At 33.0% G+C, this 22,455-nt stretch overlaps 4 protein-coding genes and 5 pseudogenes across 5 annotated transcripts; 1 reads left to right on the forward strand and 8 right to left on the reverse strand.

Annotated features, from left to right (window-relative positions):
- Window positions 1-603: 603 nt before the first annotated feature.
- Window positions 604-2,141, reverse strand: LOC104718111 (putative F-box protein At4g22060 pseudogene; annotated as a pseudogene). Its single transcript, XR_015568829.1, has one exon. The product of XR_015568829.1 is annotated as a putative F-box protein At4g22060 pseudogene (transcript).
- Window positions 2,142-5,221: 3,080 nt separating this feature from the next.
- LOC104720201 (uncharacterized) lies at window positions 5,222-6,351 on the reverse strand. The gene is made up of 4 exons (XM_019230685.2): window positions 5,896-6,351; window positions 5,680-5,799; window positions 5,533-5,600; window positions 5,222-5,430 (listed from the first exon to the last, which is right to left on the reverse strand). Exons 1-4 carry the CDS (start codon window positions 6,157-6,159, stop codon window positions 5,337-5,339), a joined length of 546 nt encoding a protein of 181 aa, XP_019086230.2. The 5' UTR covers window positions 6,160-6,351; the 3' UTR covers window positions 5,222-5,336.
- Window positions 6,233-6,928, reverse strand: LOC147935900 (procardosin-A-like). Its single transcript, XM_087469719.1, has 3 exons — window positions 6,848-6,928; window positions 6,496-6,741; window positions 6,233-6,380 (listed from the first exon to the last, which is right to left on the reverse strand). The coding sequence occupies exons 1-3, from the start codon at window positions 6,915-6,917 to the stop codon at window positions 6,352-6,354; spliced, it is 345 nt and encodes a 114-aa protein (XP_087325845.1). The 5' UTR covers window positions 6,918-6,928; the 3' UTR covers window positions 6,233-6,351.
- A 4,295-nt stretch (window positions 6,929-11,223) lies between these two features.
- On the reverse strand, window positions 11,224-12,148 carry LOC147935901 (uncharacterized; annotated as a pseudogene).
- A 671-nt stretch (window positions 12,149-12,819) lies between these two features.
- Window positions 12,820-14,115, reverse strand: LOC147935902 (uncharacterized). Its single transcript, XM_087468509.1, has 2 exons — window positions 14,025-14,115; window positions 12,820-13,400 (listed from the first exon to the last, which is right to left on the reverse strand). The coding sequence occupies exons 1-2, from the start codon at window positions 14,113-14,115 to the stop codon at window positions 12,820-12,822; spliced, it is 672 nt and encodes a 223-aa protein (XP_087324635.1).
- A 48-nt stretch (window positions 14,116-14,163) lies between these two features.
- LOC147935903 (uncharacterized) lies at window positions 14,164-14,781 on the reverse strand. Its single transcript, XM_087468510.1, has one exon. The coding sequence runs from the start codon at window positions 14,779-14,781 to the stop codon at window positions 14,164-14,166; it is 618 nt and encodes a 205-aa protein (XP_087324636.1).
- A 325-nt stretch (window positions 14,782-15,106) lies between these two features.
- Window positions 15,107-16,246, reverse strand: LOC147935904 (uncharacterized; annotated as a pseudogene).
- A 1,526-nt stretch (window positions 16,247-17,772) lies between these two features.
- On the reverse strand, window positions 17,773-19,153 carry LOC109126819 (putative F-box protein At4g22060; annotated as a pseudogene).
- A 1,643-nt stretch (window positions 19,154-20,796) lies between these two features.
- LOC109126820 (putative F-box protein At5g66830 pseudogene) lies at window positions 20,797-21,923 on the forward strand (annotated as a pseudogene).
- Window positions 21,924-22,455: the final 532 nt, after the last annotated feature.

The raw sequence follows: 22,455 nt of genomic DNA on the forward strand, positions 1-22,455 counted from the left end.
AAACTGAAAATTGTACATTCAACAAAAATTTCTATTAGATGTGAAGAACCGGTTATAGTGCTCGGTTATTTCTGATTCAATTAACATGGTGAACCAATTTCCAAGAAGAAACCATGTAAGAATATATGTAGATCAAAATGAAAACAAAAGGCCACAAAATTTTGTGATGTGAACTAAATTTGATGTGATTACAATATGATTTTTAAAAATATTATATGATTAATAAGTTTAATTTACTTTCCCACTTGCAAAATAAATTCTTATATGATAAGTTTAGATTAAAAAAAAAAAGTTATATGATAAGTTTAGTTTAAGGCACTAGACTCACTAAGTTATGAAATGAATATTGAATTAATCGCCTATAGTGACTTTGCCTTCATGTGAAATCCAATCATCCCATAAGACGAATGATTCATACAAAAATGAAACTATTAACAGAGTATAAATAATGTCCTTAACGTAATTAAACTTGGTAATCCAAATTTTTAGAAATTTTATTTTCGGACGATTTTCCCAAATTGTTAACTTCAAAATAAAAAGGTGATTTTCCCTATTTTCTCGAGACAAACAGAAAATTGTATACTATTCAATATATCATAGATAAAATGAAAACAAATGTTTAAAATTTATTAATCGACGAAAAAAAGAAACACATATTGTCCAAAATAACATGTTTATTGAATTCAAAGAAAAACACTGAAAAGATACAATAAAGCTGAAATCAGCCATGTTCATTAGAAATTTGGCACAAACCATCGGGCATCGCATAATTGAATGGAGGGAAAAATATGTTGATGTGGTCTTTCAACCTCGTGTGTGTCGAGATTGAAGATAAATATATGATTTTCACTCCGAGCAGAGTCATAAAAAGAACGATAGCCACTAAAGTATATTGAATTTCTATTGATATTTTTGTTGTCATTAGCAAGCACGGTGGTACCTTGATCTAAAAGTATTGCTTCATCTCCCAAACAAGTAATTTTCTCCCACTTAGCATTTGAAGAATCCATTTTGTAGATGCCAAATGTCCAAAGATGAGAATCACTCCTTAATATGCTCTTAACTACGAGGGGTTCTCCAGTCAACGTGACTACAAGATATGTTTCTTCCATCTTCCACACATCACCAAGCTGTGGGTAAACGCGGCGTGGGAGTCCCTTAGACATAACATAGTTAACTTCTGTTTCAAGAATTATTCGCGGAATATCTGTAGAAAAATCCAAGACTTTGACATCACGGGAGCCGGTATACAAATAAATCTTATGATCTTTGTATACCAAGTCAACAACAAATAAGCCCTCACTGCAGTAATGTTTCCAAAGATTATCTCCTTTTCTAGAATAAACTAGATATAGATAATGTCGGTAACGGAGAAACCATATAACCACGAAATCTTTGGTTTTTTCATCAATCCATAGTAGAGGAAATACAATATTTACGTGCTTTTCAGGATATCCAATATATTCGCCATCAATTTTTACATGGAACATATCATCTATGGTACGCTCAATCTCTAATTTACTAAACTTAGACTCCACAGACGGAAGATCAATTCTCTCACGGGTGAATAGATTCATAATGTAGAGATTATATCGAGGATCTCGCATAAAAAACCAACTACCACATGTAGCCAAACAATGACTATTTGAAAAGTTGTGAACGAGATCTTTAATTATATACTTCTTCTCTTTTTCCTCGGGGTTAAACAAAAGACAATAGTTTTTACCTTTCTCTGGAAAAATAATCAGCCAAGGGATTTGATTGCTTGGTGCTGATTGCCTTGAAGCATATAGCCAAGATTGACAAGTTGATTTAGCTCGCTGAAAATCTGCGAACCCAAGACGTTCAAAAACCATGTTCATCAGATCTGAAGGAAGCTCGGACCAGCTTGAGCCATCTAACATCTGAGAAGGAGAATCCATCCAACAGTCGTCTTTGAGTGTCTCCACTGAAAATAATTATTAATCAGAAGGAAGGAAAATTCTTCTCTCAGTAATAGAGACATGCATTAGAAACTCCCTTCTATTTAAATAACCAAAATGAACCCTAAAAAAGAAAGCCTACCCTATTCCTCTTAAAAGAGACATGTATCTTTTTTTTTTTTTTTTTTTTTTTTTAAGAGACATGTATCTCACCATACCAATTCTAAAAAACAAATGGATTCATGTCTATAAGAGATATAAATGTTGCATATAGTACAGATTTAATTTGTAATCTAATATAAAATTAATAAATATTTATAAACATACCAAAAAAAAGAAAGGTACATGTAGAACTTTGATAGGTGTGAGATTCTTGTCTCTTTTTCTTTTTTTTTTAGAACTTTGGATGATTAAAACTCAAATTTGATAGTTTTAATTTTTGAGAAAAGTAGTCAAAAAATCTGTTTTCAAAAATTTTATTAAATAATATCCTCACATTTTAAAATATTGCAAAGCAACATTTTAATGTCCATTATACTCTTTAAAAAAAAAGTAAATTAAGTCCACCTCTATTTTTCTTTTTCGACATGGCTAATATTGTAATTTTAACAAAAAAAAGTCATTTCCCAACTTTTTATGAGGACAAACTCAGAAAATAAAAAGTATTAAAAGATTTTCTGGCCAATTGTCCCTTACTCCCTTTTTTTTATTTTTTATTTTTTGGACACAGTCCCTTACTCCCTTAATTATTATTTTTTCTAAGAAAAACTATTAATAGTTTTAGAGTTAAGAGGAAGAGGAAGAATTTGACCAATGACCATTCTTGGTTGACCATTTTTGGTCCAACCATTATAATAAGAAAACATTACCAAATTCCCAAAATTACGGTTCACTTGTTGCCTCCTCCGAACGAGTCTATATAGCTTACAATAAAATGCTTCAATATTGACTGTTTTATTAGAAATAAAAGCATCAGTTCAACATTTCTGCCACGAAACTGGTTATTTTCTATTGAGGGAACCATTAGAAACTAAATTTATTTTCTTAAGGCTAAATAAAAGAAATTAACATCGACTAATATGAATAATACTATATACTTGTATGTTTTACATAACAATATAGTGGGAACAATAACATTGTGTTTCCATCATCAAAGTACGAAAAAATACTGATAAATGGAAAAAAATCTGATAGGACTATTTGGTACTGTTTAAAAAAGTGTGATATCAAAGGTCATTTGCTATTGGAGTTGGAATATCTTATAAGTGACTATTCTCTATTATTACATTTGCACATATATATTGTATCTGTTAGTTCTTGTATGATCGGTTCATAGCTCATTTATGGCCAGATGGTGCTATTTTTACGTGGTATATGCTGAATAGTGATTTGAGTAGGCGTTTAACGAGTCTTTGACTTAAACTAACACCAAAAGACAAAACAGAACCAGCCAATAAATAAATAAAAAATCAAAGTTACTGTTTCAATTTGAATTGCGCATTCTACAAAAATTTAGAAAGGGGAATAGCATATTTTCTAATCCAGGTTCAGCCACCTTCAAGAGGGCTCTTTAAAGTAAGATAAGATAAAATTATGTAAAGATAATCATTGATTCAGATAAAAACGTTCTGAGATAAAGATATTCTCGGTTCGAATCTCTTGTAAGAAAAAAATAGAGAAACAGGGAAATAAAATATATTTTCTGTCCAAAAAAAGGTATTTTACTTTCAAAAAACCAAAAAGGTGGTTTGATCCTTGACAACAAGAAGCGTAACTAAAATAATATTAGAGAAAAACGTCAAATGTGAACCTATCTTAATAAATTTATAATTATATAGGTTCATCAATATCTTAAACTGTTTTTAATTTATAAATAAATTTTGCATGATACATATAATATACACATGCGCGGTTCTATAACAATTGCCTAATAATGTGATATATTTATTAGACCTAATATGCTTTTGCTTTCCTTACGACATATAAATTTTAATGTTAACATTATGAGACCATGTTAAATCTCCAACCCATTTCATGCTATGCATGCAATATCTGTATGCAAGCTCTCTGTTTACGTTGAGTTCACATTCTTTTGTGGGCTTTTCGAAAGGCTTAGATCCCCTTAGCTATCAGAGTTTACCCACCTAATATTTCAGTTTTACTTATCTGCTGTATAGTTGTAATTGTCTATAGGGTTCTTTTGTTTAAAAATACTATTAAAAAAAAGCATTTTAACAAAAAAGGAAAAAAACAGCTAATCACAATTTAGAGATGGAATATGATTTTTTGAAATTAGAGAATCAATTAATTGTATTACTTAATCAAGATTGATAAAGTCGCCATGTAATATTTGTCAAAATTTCTAGAAAAAATAAAGTAGCCATGTTCGTACTGTTTTTGATTGGAAGACATTTATTGCTTTCAAGATTTATATAATCAACAATCATTGAGATATTATTAGCCATAAATTGGAATTTCAAGATCACTGTACTTAATTAACAAAAAGACCATTATACAGTAAAACCTCTATAAATTAATACTGTATAAATTAATAAACATTATAAATTAATAAATTTTGCTAGTTCCAAATTAGGACAATGTAAAAAATAACAAAATTTGATAAAATAATAATTTTTTTGAAATTCGATAAGATAATAAGATAATAATTTTTTTGAAATCCACATGTTAAATATGGTCCCAATAATATCATAAATTAATAACCATGTAAATTTACATATATATATATATATATATGCTGATATAGTAAAGTATGTTTCTCATAAACTTCATATCTTTAAAACAATTGTTATGTTGTATCTTCAAACTATAATGATAGAAAATATTCTATAACATTCATAAAATAGCTAAAACTTTATAAAGTTTTCAATTTCTAAATATACATCATTTACATTTTGATAGTTTGATATATTATTAAAATACGATGATCGATATTTTTATTAATAAATTTGAATATTTATGTCATGTGTATATGTGAATTTGTCTATAATATTTGTAATTCATTGTCAATAATATTTTTTAATCATTACAAATTCAATTCCAATACCATAAAATTTATAACATCCAAAATTCTAATCTTATCTTGCAAAAATTGTTTCAACTCATAATTTTTGAGAAATTAAATAGTTAAAAATATATCTATAAATTAATAATAATAATAATAATAATTAATAATTATTAATTTACACTATAAAATAATAATTTAATTTATAGATAAATTAATATCACTATAAATTAATAAAATATCTTGGTCCCAACATTATTAATTTATAGAGGTTTTACTGTACTTTGTTGTCGAAAATTTATCAATTCTCTTACATTAGTGACCTTTTTCATATGATCAATCAGTACACAGCAGAAACATTCATATATAAACCCTTAGTTTCTAGTAAGAATCTAAACCGACTTAGCAAAACCAATTTTCACAATTGGTTCATCCGTGTAGTCATACACAGTCTGGAAGGCTCGTAGGAATGGCATACCAAGTACCCTACGCAATTAAACCGCAATCAATCAAAAGATTTGTTTTTTTTTTCCAAATTATTTAAACCAAAAAATTCGTGTAAAGATATTGATAAAAAAAAAAACTTACCAATAATTAAAACCATCGATACCCTCGAATCTACTTGTGCATTCTTTTGGTTTCTCCCCACGAATATACTGAAAAAAAAACATTGTAAAGAAGTCAAGAGAAAAATACTAAACGGCGGAAAGAAAAATGTACGTCTAATAGACTTACATCACGTGGACTGACTGAGAAACTCTTTCCGTCTATCGTAAAGGTTACATCAGGCAGCTTCTTTAAATTTTTGCAATCTGGTGATAGTTTGATTCTATCATTGATGTCCTTGATCATAGCCTATAATCAAATTACGTCAATAAAAAACAAAAATTTGATCGTGCGACAATTAATATAAAATTTTTCACTAAGTATTATCTTATTTTATTTTTGTACCGTTGGACCAATAATGTTTGTAGTGCCCGAGTCAACAAACACTTTGCAGCCTCTTGAGCATCTCTTGGTATCTGCTTTTCCGACAAATATGTTGTTCATTTGGAAAGAGTGTCTACGCCCTTTCACGGTGACATAAGTGTGCTGTCCCGTATAGTGAGCTGGGTTTGTTCCTCCGAACACTATCTCCCCTCCTGCTCCAGAGCTCTCAGACCTCCCAAGCCATATGGAGAAAATGTTATTTTCAATCTTTCCTTGTTTCATCATCGAATACCAGACAGGAACAGTTTTTGTTGAAGAAAGTTGAGGACTCCCAAGTCCCAATATGCCATCAAAGGTTTCTTCTAGAAGTGGATCTTTTTTACTCGGAGTAGAACGAGCCTCTGTGAAGGACTGATCAGTTATAGTAATTCCACCAACATTGACAGTGTCGATGCTTAGAAAGCCTGTGAGAGCACCTCACCCGTAATTGATGGCCACATCGGTTCCTGTTATACACAAATGTGTTACATCGTCAATAGAATTTACACTGTATTTGTATATATGGTTATATTTCTTATATCTAAATAAATAAACTAAGCAAAGTAGATTTCGAAGATTTACCATTGGGTTTGTAAGTGCTTGATTTTTGCGACACGTAAAGATTGTGAGGCTTCTTGCCCGGCCATTTCCCAGATGGTACCCAAAGTTCACTACTGCCGGTATCAAACAAGACTGTGAAACGTTGCCCCGGAGTACCAATTGCTATTTCCCCGAAATAGATATCTTGCTTAGAAGTCGTCATTCCCACTCCGTTTTTGTTGAATGAAGTATTACCCATCGTCAACGCGATTCTGATAATCCCTTGCACTGAAAAAATTATAGAGAGTTAAGCTTACAAAAGTGTATCAACAATGGATCATACGTACAGTATATAAAGATCTAACTACATTATCAAGAAAAGGATCTAGCTAACCTGCGTACGACTGGAGGAGGAAGAGATGGAAAGCTGCAATAAGAACTCTAAAAAAGTTATGGCTATTCATCTCTGGTTTGTTTTTTTTTTTTTTGATTTTTGCTCTCTGTTCAATTGGATTATATAGAACTAGTTGAAAGGAACGAGAAACCAAGAGTAGTTGAGAGCATTAACACCAAGCCTTTCATAGTCGTATGTTAAAAAAAAATATACAAATGTTTCTGTTCTTTCTGAAACGGAGTTACGTTCTTTATTGATCACGTGCTTATTACACTTTATTTGTATCGTATTTTTACATTCTTCAATGACTATTTCATCAAAGTATAACAAATTACATACAACAATGATACGAAATAAATACATACATATAATTTAACCCAAAAAAAAAAAAAAAGAAGAAAAGAGCACTGATTTTTATACCATTTTGGTTGGATACGAACCTATGATCTCGAATAACCTAAAATTAGGGACAAATATATATAAGATAGCTTATAGAATTGAGTACCTTGAATACATATTCCATCTCTAAGTGAATTTTTAAAAACCTGTTTAATATATACTTAATGCTTGGTGATAAAAAAATAATGTTCAATGAAAAATCACAAACATAAGTTCTAGTTAGTGGTTTTAACCGCCTCAATAAATATGATCGCTGTGAAAGAAAGAAAGAAAAAAACAGAACAAGTAGCATTTACCGTTCGAACTCTAGAACCGTATGCAAATCAAATATCATAATAACAAAACGGACGTACTTTACGTGTTGAAAAGTTTGTAAGATTGCAACCATCAAGAAAAAAACAGAAAAAGTTTTAATCTATTTCTTTTTTGTTTTTATCTTTTGTATTCTAGGATGATTTTACAATTAGGAATTTTGTTTTGACCATCGAGTTTTACTTTTCATGATGTTGAATTCAAATATTTAATAATTTTCCTTTAAAAATAAATAAATACGCCAACTAAAAAAATTGATCATTCAGTTTAATCAAATTCTACAATATAAGGAAAAGGCAGCAAGGGTTGGTATAATCAAATCCGAAGATTCAATTTCATTTTTTACTATTTGCTTTAATCAATTTGTATCTTCAACTCTCTAGTCTCATCAAAATTATTTAAATAGAAAATGCTATGATTAACTGAACAAGGAATGGCAATTGTTGATATTTTACGATTGAATCAAATCATTTACTCCCAAACAACCAAAGAAGTAAAGTTAGGGTCAATACCTCAATTAACTCGATGAAACCCAAAAAGTCATACCTCTGTTACATTATACTAACTTTAAGTAATTTTGCGTTTTTATTGGCTGGCATATAAGAGAGATCATGCAATAAAGTCTTTTCAGACTTTGAGGAAAGATATAGATATGTTTAGAGGCTTTATTTGCAAAGTTGATATTTATTGGAAAAATGAAAAAGAGAGTAGGAAACTAAACGTAGAAACAAGAAGAAAAATATTAGAAAAAAAAAAAGCTTAGCTAGCGAGCATAAACATATCACTGTTACATAGTGGCCAATCACGCGACGAATATTCCAAAACTTCAGAGGCAGGTATGACTTTATGATGACTGACACTGATTTATATTCCTTATGTAGGTAGTTACGTAAAACTTTGTTTTTGTCTTTTCTACCTATATTCCTTATGTAGGTAGTATGATGACTGACACTGATTTATATTCAACGAGTAACCTTTTAGAGAACTGCATTAATTCCCACTATTTTAATTTTAGAGACAATTGGAAAATTAGTATCTTTTCAAAACAAAATTGTGAAACTAGTACGTTCATAATTGGAGAATTACTCGGTTGTCCACTGTGACAACTGTAGCTACTTTTGTCCTCACCCATATGCCATCAAAGAATTGAATATTTACCATATCGTGTCATTGTTACCATATTCTCTACCTTCTTCGATTCCATACTCATTATACATTTTTTTTCTAGATCTGATGACTCTTCAAATATACAGAGAATAACTCTCACTGCCATGTCTTATGAATTTTATTTCAATCTATAATCAAGCTTTACTAATTTTTAAAATCTCTCTATCTTATTCTCCTAAATTTGATGCTCTATAAATTCAAGTGTCTGCCTAGCCAGGCACCGAACAGGCGGTGAAGAAAGGTGAGCCGCCGCGACATGACCGTCGGTGGTGGGAACATTTGTCTGAAAGAGAAATCACTTACAACTTCGATTTATGTTCATAAATTTCTTTGTTAGTGATAAATTTATGGTTTTTTGTGAGAACTTAACAAACCTATAAGCACAAGAAATGAAAAAAAAAATAACAGAAAAAATTCAGAGAAACGACGCTAGGGTTTTTGATGGAGAAGAAGAAACCAAGAGCCTAATTACGATTTTACCCTTTTTAATTAAAAGAGGTAAAAAGAGAACTAAATGTGGTTCAAAATCAGGTGGATGGATTAAAACCAACCTCATTAACCATTGTACTACTGTAGATTTTATCTAATTATAACGTCTATGATATTATATAACCTAGTAATGGATAAGAAAATCATGAATTTATTGAACTTGAAAGAATTCATTATAAACATATTCGTCCAACCAAAAATGTATATGATTAAAATCTGTTGTTACAGAAATTTATTATTTACTAATATATAGCTTAATAATCTTAAATCATACACAAATATTGCTAGAAGGCTTGAATATATCCAATATGCTGGAAGGTTTAAACCGTACACAAATATTGTTGGACGGTTTGAATCTAAACAACATGCTGAATGGTTTAAACCGTACACAAATATTGCTGGAAGGTGTGAATCTATCCAATATGTTGGAAGGTTTAAACCGTTACACAAATATTGTTGGATGGGTTGAATCTATACAACATGCTGGATGGGCTAAACCGTACACAAATATTGCTGGAAGGTGTGAATCTATCCAACATGGTGGGTATTTAAACCGTACACAAATATTGTTGGACGGTTGAATCTATTTAATATGCTGGATGGTTTAAACCGTACACAAATATTGTTGGACGGTTTGAATTTATTAAATATGTTGGATGATTTAAACCGTACACAAAAAATACTAGGCAAAAAATAAAATAGTTAACTAAATTTTATTGCAAATTATCTTAATTATGATTATGCATTTTATTTCTCATTACATTAAATCGAGAACTAAGTGTTAAAGGATAAATTCATAAATTTCTATCAGTAAATAAATTATATGAAGTCATAATCGTTAAGAATAAATGAAAAGTATTATAGCACAATGGTATATGCAGTTTGGTTTACTCTCCATCCACTTGGGTTCAAACAACATTACCTCCTTTTTTTTATCAGTTATGGAATATAGTAATATACTATTGTTAACGAAATATGATGTAAAGTTACTTTAGCCCAGTGGTTAGATGGACCTGTTCAACTTTAAATTGCCCATGGTTTGATTCTGCCATTGTACTCTTTTTTTTTAATTAACTAAACAGAGGGGCAAAATAGTAATTAAACCTTTAAGTCATCTTCTTCCCCAAACCTTTAAATTCAGATTTTCCCTTTTGCTTCCACTTTTCTATCATTTTCTTGAGTAATTTAACAAAATACCATAAATCTACCATTAACTAATGAAGTCATAACAATAACCAAAAAAAGGTTTTTCAAATCTGTTTGGGACTACTATCAGAGCTGCAAAAGTGCACAGAGATCAACTAAGAAGAGAGAAATCAATTAAGAGAAAAAAGATAGAAGGTGAGAGAGAAGAAAGATGGAGAGATCCAATAAAAAAAGAAACAAGAGATAGTTGAGAGAGAGAAACATAAAAACCCTCTTTCGTAATTTACACAACACACTCAAAACTCTATTACACAATTCATTCTATTAGTATAACAGTGCAAAAGAGAGAGTTTTTAAAATTTTAAATAAGAAAGTGACTATAATTCTAATTAAGTTTGAAAAACATACTAAAACTCTAACAAACCCTTAATTTTATTTCCTTTCTCTTCTTTCTCGTGCGCCAAAGAGTTAAGAGGCACATAATGTGTTTTTTAATTTGGTAGGACATAATGGGTTTTTATCCAATTAACATTAGACGTCCCCAGTCCCCACCTTACATTCATGAAAAACATATGTACCACAATATATGCAAAGTTATATGCACACTAACAACATTGGGACTGTGGATATTATATTATTTTAGCTTGGCAAAGCTGATTTCTTTAGCCCTCATAGCACTTTCGTAATTAGTATTTTTTTTTTATCGACTGGAATTATATTTACATAATATTGCTTTTTACAAGATCCATAAGCTGAAACCAATAAATATGGGCTAATACTACCCTAAGCCTCATCACATGATACCTAGGCCTATACAAAAAAATATGTTCACTGACTTGAACTATATTAGTGAAAACTTAAATTCAAACCGATGTCACCAGTCTTTCTTCTGCAAACAAACCTTCCATCCACACCGGATGACTCTCTGCAACATAAGACTGCATTTTACCTTCTTCTGTGACACTCTTTGCAATCATCAAAGCTCCTCTGTTTGAAGATAAATTTTCCAAAAAGAATTTACAATCTTTGAAATAACCCCGCATACGACCCACCTCCATAGATTGGTATTTAAATAAAGGCCAAGCAATCAGTTTGTTAATAACATTAACCAAACACTCTTATTGCAACGCAAAAATAACTTTACCACTTTGTGACTTCTCATATTGTAAATCGCCCACATGAGACCTTGAAAATGAGCCTCCATCCTATTTTGGATCCTTGTGAAAGCTGTCCTACTATGGAGTAAGACTACACCTCGGTGATCTCTTAAAACTCATGCACAACCCGCTAGACTGTTTCTACGAGACCATGAGACTCCAATGTTACACTTTAGCCAAGTCAAGGGAGGAGGATGCCAAGATTTGACTCCACGAACCACCACTTGTGGTTCCCTATTATGACTGTCCACTTTTGTCACCGTTTCTGTTTCCTCATCAGAATTCACAACTAACTGTGCATCAGTCCATTCCGCAAAATCTTCTTTGCTTTTTGAGCTATTTCCTGAGGAGAGAAGATTTTACCTTCAAAAGCCAACGAGTTCCGATATTTCCAAATCCTCCATAGAGTCCATGGGAAAACTTTCCTAATCTCTTCGGGCCAATGTTGAGTCTTCATATTCGCCAGCAGGTAATGCATATTTGAAAAGACCGAACCTTCATGGAATCCCATATCAGGAGAAGGTATCCCCGATACAGCCCAAATTTGTCTCGAGAAAGAACAAGTGAATAGAACATGGTTAATTGACTCTCCCTCCTCTCCACAAATCTGACACATGTCGATCAATTTCATTCCTCTACATTTCAGAGCCGTTAGAGCCGATAAGGCTCCTGACAGAATCTTCCATAGGAATACTTTGATCTTGGGATCAGTTTGCAGGGACCATACCTGAGCTTTTAATGGACTCGTTGAAGGAAACTGATTAGCATCCAGAATCATCTGAGGATTGCAAGTTTGGGACACTAGCCAGTAAGAATATTTCACTGAGAAATCACCACTTTTGTTGAATTTCCATGAGTAAAAATCATTTATCTCCGTAACTGGTTTTATCTTCCTGATTCGTTGAGTATCGGCTGGAAAGAAATGATATGTTAATAAGTCATGATCCCAGTCCCTTTTATCTCTATCAATCAGTTCTGCCACTCTAAGATCGGGATTAAACGTATCATTCTTTCTCCACGGTGCTCTCATCCCTTCATCTTCAATCCATTCGTCGATCCAAACTCTGAAAGATGAACCATTTCCAATGTTTTTCACTAAACCCTGCCTCAGGAGATCTCTCCCATGAAGAATGCTTCGCAAAGCATACGAAGGACTAGAACCAAGCGACACATTTAAAAATTCACCTTCTGGAAAATATCTGCTCTTCATGATCTGAGCAAAGATACAGTCCGGATATTGAAGAATTCGCCAGGCCTGTTTGGCTAAGAGAACCTGATTGAAAGACTCAATATCCATGAAACCTAAGCCTCCTTGGTCCTTTGGCAAGCATACTTACTCAACCAATGAATGCCTTTTGTATGTTCAGCGTTACTCCACCAAAAATCCGCCATTGCACTGGCTAAGGTTGCACAAGTGGTTTTTGGCAATTTGAAGAAAGACATAACAAAGATCAGCATCGCTATGGCAACAGATTTTAAAAGAACTTCTTTACCTTCTTGAGAAAGAAACCGAGCATACCAACCTGAAAGTTTTGCTTTTAAACTATCCTTGATGTAGCTTAATAGTTTGACATTTGAACCACTAAAACTTTCAGGAATTCCCAAATAAGAGGCACTTCCTCCTTCACTAGTGATCCCTATCACACTCTGAATTTCAGCTTTCACCATGGGATTCACTTTTGCTCCAAAAGTGATCGAAGACTTAGTTAAATTAATGGTTTGGCCAGTAGCCACCCCATATTTATATAACGCACCCTGAAGAAATGAAATTTGATCTCTGTCTGTCTTGCACATGAACAATCTGTCATCCATAAACAATAGATGATGTACTTCAGGCCCTTCCTCCGAGAACTTAATTCCCTGAAACCTTCCTTCCTCTTGTCCTTGATTCAATAGATAGGTCAACCCCTCCGTACATAGCACAAAGAGGAAAGGGGATAGAGGATCTCCTTGCCTCAGTCCTCATTAAGGTGTGATCATACCAAAAGGTTAATCATTTATGAGGACAGAGAATGTAACCGAGGAAATACAATTCATGATCCACTCCACCCGTCGCTTGTGAAATCCCAAAGCCAACCAGAGAACTCTGACATAACTCCACTCCACTCAATCATAAGATTTAGACATATCAGTTTTGACTGCTAGAAACTGGGAAGATATATCTTTATGAGATTTAAGACTGTGGATCGCTTCATGTGCCACCATAATGTTATATGTGATCACCCTCTCTGCTACAAAAACCGACTGGTTGGGCGACACTATGATCGGAAGAATAGGTTGCATCCTGGTCACCAGAATCTTTGAAATCACTTTATACAACACTGAACACAGACTGATTGGTCGTAGGTCACTCATTTCAACCGGGTGCTGAATTATTGGTAATAAGCACAAATGAGTGTAATTCCAATCAACTGGGAAGACTCCATCTTCAAAGAATGTCTGAATTTCTTTTATCACCTAAGCTCCCACCACTTCCCAATAGTTTTGAAAAAACATTGCTGTCATACCATCCAGTCCTGGAGCACTAGAGGAATCAATAGAGAAAACTGCCTCTCTGATCTCTTCTGAAGAAACCTTTTCTATCAAAGCATTATTCATCTCATCAGAAACTTTTGATCTGAACCCCTCATGTCTAGGAACGACTGATTAGAAATTCGGAAAAGCCTCATTCCAAGCTTTATTCCCGAAAACTCTGTCTAGTATGCTTTGGATCCAATGATCTCCTCTCCTTCCTGTCCAAGTAAACGTATTCCCACTGCTTGACAACTCCCTCATACCACACGCATGTAACATTTCTGCAAAAGGCTTAAAGACATAGTCAGCTTTCCTCGGACCTCCTATATTTTCTCCATTATGCAGAATGGCATTGAAGTCCCTTACCATACACCATCTATCTTTTCTGCCCACTCCTAACCTTGAGATTCTTTCCCAAACAACATTCCTCAAACTACTATCTGGATCTCCATAAACACAAGTGAGGAAGAAGTTTAAGGCACCAAACTGAACCTGTACATCGATCACATTCTTGTCTTCAAATAGTTTCCACAAAAGAGCCAAACCACCACATTTTCCAACCGGATCCACTGTGAACAATCTATCATACCCCAAAAGACACTGAATATCAAATAAACTATCTCTACTGTGCATAACCTTCATCAGAAACATGATCTCAGGAAAATGTTTTTTACGCATTTCCTTGAGACGAGGAATTTCCAAGTGTTGAGACCGTCCCAAACCTTGGCAATTCCAGCTGATAAGGCTCATTAACCATTGGGCGATCCCTCATTTGGGGTCACCTTCAGGGGATTTGGCTTTAAACATTTTGCAGTGCCAGTTCCTCCATCATCTGCTTTTCTTTTTTCCTTTACAACTCTCGTCAGATCAATATGCACCATTTGACTCGAAATCGGGTTTTTGGAATCTTTAATCTTCGCTTTTCAAATTCAAGAGGGAGCTCTCTTTCTTCCAGGAGGCTTTTTAGGAGTAGAGCCGGAAGGACCAGCTTCGAAGAAGCTAGATCTAAAACCTGTAACTCTATCCTGAAAGGTTTGTGACAAAGCCAATAAATCACCAAAATCCTTTTTTCCTTCTAACTGATCAGAAGCCTCAAAAGATAGTCTGCTATACAGTCCACCCTCGGTGATCTGGAGATTGGAATCTGCTTATGTGAATTTAAACCATGCTGAGAACTTTGATTAACTCCTTCGAATCCAAAAACCAAGCCCTTTTCCTTGTTAATGTCATGATGAAACACCGGAACCGATTCCAATCTGAGAACTGTTTTTTTTTTTTTTGTAATTGGATCCTTCTAAGCTTCTTTTACAGAATTTCTGTCCGCTTTAAGAGCCTTGTCTTCATTGTTATTAACCATTATGTATTGCCTCATACCATCTAAGACTTTATAAGCTATCCTTTGTCTTCCAGTCAAAGGATCCAAACCCACTTGGTCTTCTCTTAGAATACCAAACAACGGATCCGATTCTTTCAAGAACATAGCTTTTGGAATTTTAGGCATAGGAGTACCAGACCTTCGAGCATCCGCTGCATCTTGTCTCTGTTTAATCAGGATCAGACAACGATCTTTTTCGTGCGTCAACCTTTGACATTCAAAACACCTCTTTTGAATTCTTTCATATTGGAACCGCACAAAGGTTGAACCACCCTTAGGTAACTTAACTTCTTTGGACCTGCGCAACGGTGTTGCAATATCGAATAGGACTTTTACTCTTACAAATTCCTGAACTTGTGGTTTATCCGGATCAAAGGTCACTTCTTTAACTTCACCAACTAACTCTCCCAAAATCGTGATCGCTTTTGTAGTGTAATAGTTAATCGGTATATTCCAGATCCGAACCCAAATTGGTATGAAGTGAAGATAATTCGTTGGAGGGTATTCATACCATCTATCAACTGCCAGAGACCAATCATTGTACGTGTGTGTTCCTTTAGCCAAGAATTCCAATAAGTCATGCTCCGAGTTAAAAATAAACTGAAACCTTTCATTGGAGAGAGCTACACCCCTCATCCGTCCTGGCTTTTGCCACTTATGAGGCATATCCCTGATGAGATTCTTCATCGGCTGACAAGGAGAGTTTAGGGTTCTCCATATGAGACTAAGAGCATTCCTCTCCACCGACGAGAATTCCGGGAGATCCGGCATCTCAAAAGGGATCTCTTTTTCTTCTACTAAAGACATAGCCATCAACGCTTTATCCATGGCCGAAGACATGATTCCAAACTAAAAAACCTTTCGAAAAAACCAGTTATGATTTCTATCCGAACTCTAACCCGATCTACTAAGATGAACTGACGAAAGAAATTCGAAAGATCTGAGAATTCTACTTAGATACCCAAACTATGAACTTTCAACCTAAAACCTTTCCCGAGGACGAAGATTTGATGAGAAAGAGATGGAAACGAAAGTAAACAGGGTATTGCGGCTAGTAGTGAACGTGTTTTTCGGTCTAAAAATTCTCTCTACAACCTAATCAAAAACACTAGGTGAAGAAAAAGGTCTTAAGCCCAAAAAAAGATAGTTAGAGTTAATAATTGAGTAAAAAAAAAGGCACTTTCGTAATTAGTATATGCATCACTTTCTCAAAACTATATACTGTCCAATCATTATATATGAACCGATACTAATTCAATATCCTTCACTCATTTGTTTTTGGGGATTTCACCTTTTTTTTTGGTGCACCAAGAGGTTTGCATTACTAACCTTGATTCATATATGATATAAAAAGTACAAAATTAAATTTATCTTCATGAGACAAATAAAAAAGTTAGAATACATATATTAATATTGAATAATAATAATATTAATATTTTCGTTAAACAGAATGAATGGTTATTAGATTCCTCTTCTTTTCCATCTTCTTCACTCGGTTTAGCATACATATATTAATATTGAATAATTATATAATACTATAAATTACAAAATAAAAACTCATAAAATGAAAAATTAAGTAATTCGGTTTAACCTCAAGGTCCATTTTCTAATTAATCGTATCCTCTGCACCTTTCAGTTTAACTATTACAAATTTCAAGTTGGGGAAGTCCACCAGGATAATATACAAAAAGCCATTGGAAAGAGCAAAAAGAAACGAAATAAATTGTCCTTATACTTATTTGTACAGCAAGTCAAAGAATGAAGGATCCATCAATCATTTTATCAAAACAAAATAAAATGGAATTCTATATATATGGTAACATAGAGGTGCGATGCTGAGTCGAGATTGGTTGACCGATATGTATATCTTGATCAACAATAATCAACGCGGATTGAAATTCTAAGATGATGGTTATCTATCTTGCTAAGGACATGTTATTGGTCGTCACACATGTGAAGTTTGAGCCAACTAACTCTGGTAGATTATGATATTTGATAATGATCGTCCCTTCCCATTTGCTGTGTCAGAAACTTGCCGATGATCTATGTATAACGTACCTTATCGAAACCCGAATTAAGTAATATCTTCAAATAAAAAAATCTTGTGATTAGTGAGGGCCAAGAATAATCACGTATGACATTTATATCGACTAATATAAAAAAATTACAATAACGCTTCTAGAATGTCATCAACCACTCCCGGAAGGACTCTTTGTTTCATTTTACTCACTAAAATCTGAAAGAAATGTTAAAAGGTGTTTTCCCCAAATATATTTTAAAAACTGAAAATTGTACATTTAACAAATCTTCCAAGAAGAAACACTGTAAGAATATGTGGATCAAAATGAAAATAAAAGACCTTAATAATTTTACAATGTGATCTAAATTTGATATTATTCCAATAGGATTTTAAAACATTATATATTATATGATATATCTTAAGAAAAAGCTTTGGAAAGATATAACAGAGTTGAGATCAATCATGTATGTTTGAAATTTGGCACAAACCATCGAGCGCCAGATAATTGAGTAGAGCGAAAAATACTATAATGTGGTGTTTCAACATCTTGTGTGTCGAGACTGAAGACAAAGATGTCGTCTTCACTCCAAGCACGGTCTAATCCGAAATAATGAAGGGAACGATAACCACTGAAATATATTGAATTTCTATTAATTCCTTCAGTGGCGCTAGCAAGCACAGTGATACCTTGATCCAAAAGTATTGCCTCGTCTTCCAAAGAAGTAAGTTTCTCCCATTTGTTATTTGAAGAATCCATTTTGTAGATGCGGAAGTACCAAAAATCAGAATCAATTATGCTTTTAACTCTAAGAAATTCTCCAGCCATAGTGACCACAAGATGTTCTGTTTTAGCTTTCCATATATGACGAACCTCGCTTTCAATTCCCTTTTCCAGGAGAATATCATAGTCAACTTGCGTTTCAAAGATTTTTCGCAGAATATCTTCATAAAATTCCATAACTTTGACATCATGTGATATACTATACAAGTAAATCTTATGATCTATGTATACTATATCAACAGTCTCAATCGTGTTAACACTGCAGTGATCAGCATGTCTCCTCTCTTTGAATAAACAAGATAGGATCGGATTGACCACAAAACGACATAATTTTTGGTTTTATCATCTATCCATAATCTAGGGAAGTCAATACTGATGTGTTTTTCAGGATTTCCTTCATATTCATCATCAATAGTTAGACACAACATATCATGGATGGTTCTTGTAATCTTTATTTTACCAAATCGTGACACCACAGACGGAAGACTAATCTTCTCGCGAGAAAATGGATTTATAATAAAGAGATTATACCTAGAATCTTTCATAAAGAGCCAGCTTCCATAAATCGCCAAACAATGACTACTTTCGAATTCAACACCAAGATCTTGAATTCTATACACCTTCTTTTTTTCCTCAGAATTAAGAAGAAGGCAATAATCTTTACCGTTTTTTGGAAACATAATGAGCCAAGGGATCTGACAGTTTGGCGATGATTGTCTCGAAGCATGTAACCAAGCGGGACACACTGATTTAGCTCGTTGGAAATCTACAAAACCAAGACGTTCAAAAACCATGTTCAAGAGATCTAAAGGAAGTTTAGACCAGCTTGATCCATCAGACACCAGAGAAGGAGAAGTCATCGAAGAGTTTCTCAAACAAATTTTATGAAAAGGAAAATTTCTCTAGCTAATAAAAAACATTAGAAATTAGCAGACCCGGCGCTAGAGATTTGGTGGCCACAACAAGATATATCACCAACTCCATCTGTTTAAATAAGAGACCTAAATAAACCCTAAACCGCTAAATGAAATCTTACATACTCTAATCTAAAAAAGACATGTATCTGATAATAATTAATTATATATTTATTTGGTTTTTCAAAAGAAGAAAAATGTTACTGTGTCATTAAGAGATTTGTACATATAACGTAACTATTAAACTTGTAATTGATTTATAATAATAAAATATTTATATCAACACCAAAAAATGTAAAGAGACATGTGTCTACATTTTTGATGGTAATTTCTTCATTTAATTTTTGGAAAACAAGAAGTGGATTCATGTCCATAATTTATATTCATATATATATATATATATATTAATTTGTAAACTTGGAAAGATGAGTTGTATATCATCCATATTTAGATAAGAATCTCACACCTACTATTTTTTTTATAATTTGGAAAGGTGAGTTGTATACGTACGGTCCATATTTAAAGGTGTAACAAATACATACGTTTTCATAAACAAGAAAAGAGATCTGATATTCGGAGAAAAGAAATATACCTTATAGAATCGTAGATACATGTAAATAAGATATATGAAGGTTTTTGATTTAACAGATTTATTTGATAGATGTGAGATTCTTGTCCTTTCTGGGTTTGTATCTGCACTAGGTAGGTTACCATAGAGATATAGTGAATTTATGTTTATGTAGTAAAAGAGATGTAATTAAGAAGAAAGAAAAAGTCAAAAAATGAAAGCTTATTCTCCTCTCTCTTTGTTTTGATCGTATCTGACTATCTTCCACGCACATCTCTACACAAAGCGACAAAATGAATTATATTCGTTTTTTCTAATTAAACGTACGATATAATAATAGTATTAATATTAAATGGAAGTAAAAGTTAGAAAATCATTGAAATTATATAAAATTTTGATTTATGAATAGGGTTTTTTTTTCTTCCAAAGCATCTAATGGACGCCTCAAAATGAAAATTCTTCAAAAGAGGGTAACGAATTTGATTAATGTTAATTTCCATGCGTTGATAAGGCGAATGAAGTTATCATCAAAGTATACTGAATCTTAAAAAACTCCCATGTATTTTCTTTTATATATGTATCATTTTCTTATATACTATTTTTAACAAAGTATTGCTATAGTTAAGAATTTTAGAATAAAATACCCTAAAAATAAGGAAGAAAAATGAAAACAAAGTACAAATCAATACATTGTACGGTCACGAACACACGAACTGTACGGTCTTGTCGATTTTATAAGAAAACTAATCAATTAATTAACCGGTTCACCGAAGAACTAGTTGATCCAATAACTCTATAAGCGTGGTAAACCAGAATTAGATAGAAGTAATATTTTCAGATTTAAAAATGATTAGATAATAGTAAAGTATTTTATGTTAGAATGCGTTGTAAACTATGAAATTATGCGTTTCTATGTTTATATCCCAATCATAATAAGATAAAACATAGAATGTGAACATGGCCTCTATTTAATAAATGCTAAATAAATGAATTGGTTAGTGTATGTTGCTTGTCCCCTTTTTTAGGTTGTGCTTTAAGCCTTTACGCTCTATTAATAGGTCGATCAAGCGTCTGGTATATATAGTTAGACAAATTTTCTCTTTATAGATGTTCTTTGAGCAGAAGAAAATGAAAAAAAAAAACATTATTTCTCCCAGGCTTAAAGGCTTGACCGGTTCTATAGGTGTTAAGAGCTTTGTATACTCTCCCGGCAGCGACTTTGTAAAGAGTTTTTGTGTGGCGAGTTATAGAAGCTGGCTTTTAATGAAACCTCGATATGAATAATGAATACATTGACGACCCTCAATATAATCTTTACATTTTAGATCTTTTAACCCGCGAGAGGATCAATCTACCAACTTTCGAATCGGAAACCGGACTCGCTTCTCCGATATTATGGATAGACGAGAAAACCAACTATTACCTAGTTATTGGAATGGTTGATGAAAAAAATGCGATTTCTTTCAAGAGAGAACGCAGCTCGTGGAAACAAATTCCTCTTATGTTAGATATCGCAGAGTGTTTTGACATGGTTTACAATGATCACAAGCTTTATTGTCTCAACTATTATAAAGTCAAGATTTTGGATTTTTCTAGAGAAAATCCAGTTCAAGATTTCAAAACTAGCGTACGTGGATGCATACTAATATCTTCCGGTTTTGGCATGAGACTTCCTGGAATTCCATGGGAGGTCCAGAGAGCTTACTATAAGGATCGTATAGTAGTCACTGTAGGTGGAGATGTTTTAATTGTTAAGGGCCGACGTCCAAGATTGTGCCGAATATGGAACTTTGAAATCTACAAGATGGGTTCGTCGAAGGGGGACAAGTGGAAGGAAATTTTTTCTTTGGGAGACAAAGCAATTCTTTTGGATATGGGTATCACAGTGCGCACCAAAGACATTAAAGGAATCAAGAGAAATTCGATCTACTTCAACGGCAATGACCTTGATGGTATATATGACAAAAACAATGTTTTCATATTCAGTCTCGATACAAAGAAGGTTGAACAAACACACTACTTTGTTTCTTTGTCCATTTTATGCAATGACGCGAGATGGTTCTTACCAAGTTTCAAACGATAATGATTGAGCCCATATTTTTTATTTGTTATAAGATATAAATGTATTTTTGCATATTATGACAACATTTGGTGATAGTTTCAAGATTTTGATGCCTTTTTTTTTCTAATTTAATGTTAAATTATATTCAAAAGAAAAATAAACATTTTACAAAGTTTGTGTAAAAAAACTTTATAACAGGTTTTAAAATCCCATTCAATAAAATCTGGTTGCAAACCAGACTTGAATGATAGTATCCTGGCGGTTCATCGTACTGATACGGTTGCGTATAATTTTGTGGATTTGCTTGATCTGTTGTTCCGTCGTCAAAGAGGGTTTACCATGCCGTCTCCTGTTTCTTTCTCTCCAAAGTGAGAAGATGGTGGTTTGAAGAGCATATCCCAGAATTAATTTGTGCCTTTTGTCTAGAGCATTACCAGCAAGAGGAGCAAAAACATCATTAAAGTGGTTAGTGTGCTTGTAAAGCATTTGATTTTCAGTATCCAAATTCCTGATATGTCCAAATCAATATCTTTAACAGTTTAAACAAAATCCTAATTTTAGGGAATTTAATGAAAAAAAACCTCAACATTAATTGGTCTGATCAATTTTAAACCCTCAACTGTTTTTTAGTTTATAAGACCCCTCAATTAAAAATCGTTAACAAATTTAACCAAATGTTTTGAATCACAAGAAGAACGGTTCTT

The sequence above is a fragment of the Camelina sativa genome, chromosome 10 (assembly GCF_030686135.1).
Source record: "Camelina sativa cultivar CO46 ecotype springtype chromosome 10, ASM3068613v1".
NCBI lineage: Eukaryota > Viridiplantae > Streptophyta > Magnoliopsida > Brassicales > Brassicaceae > Camelina > Camelina sativa.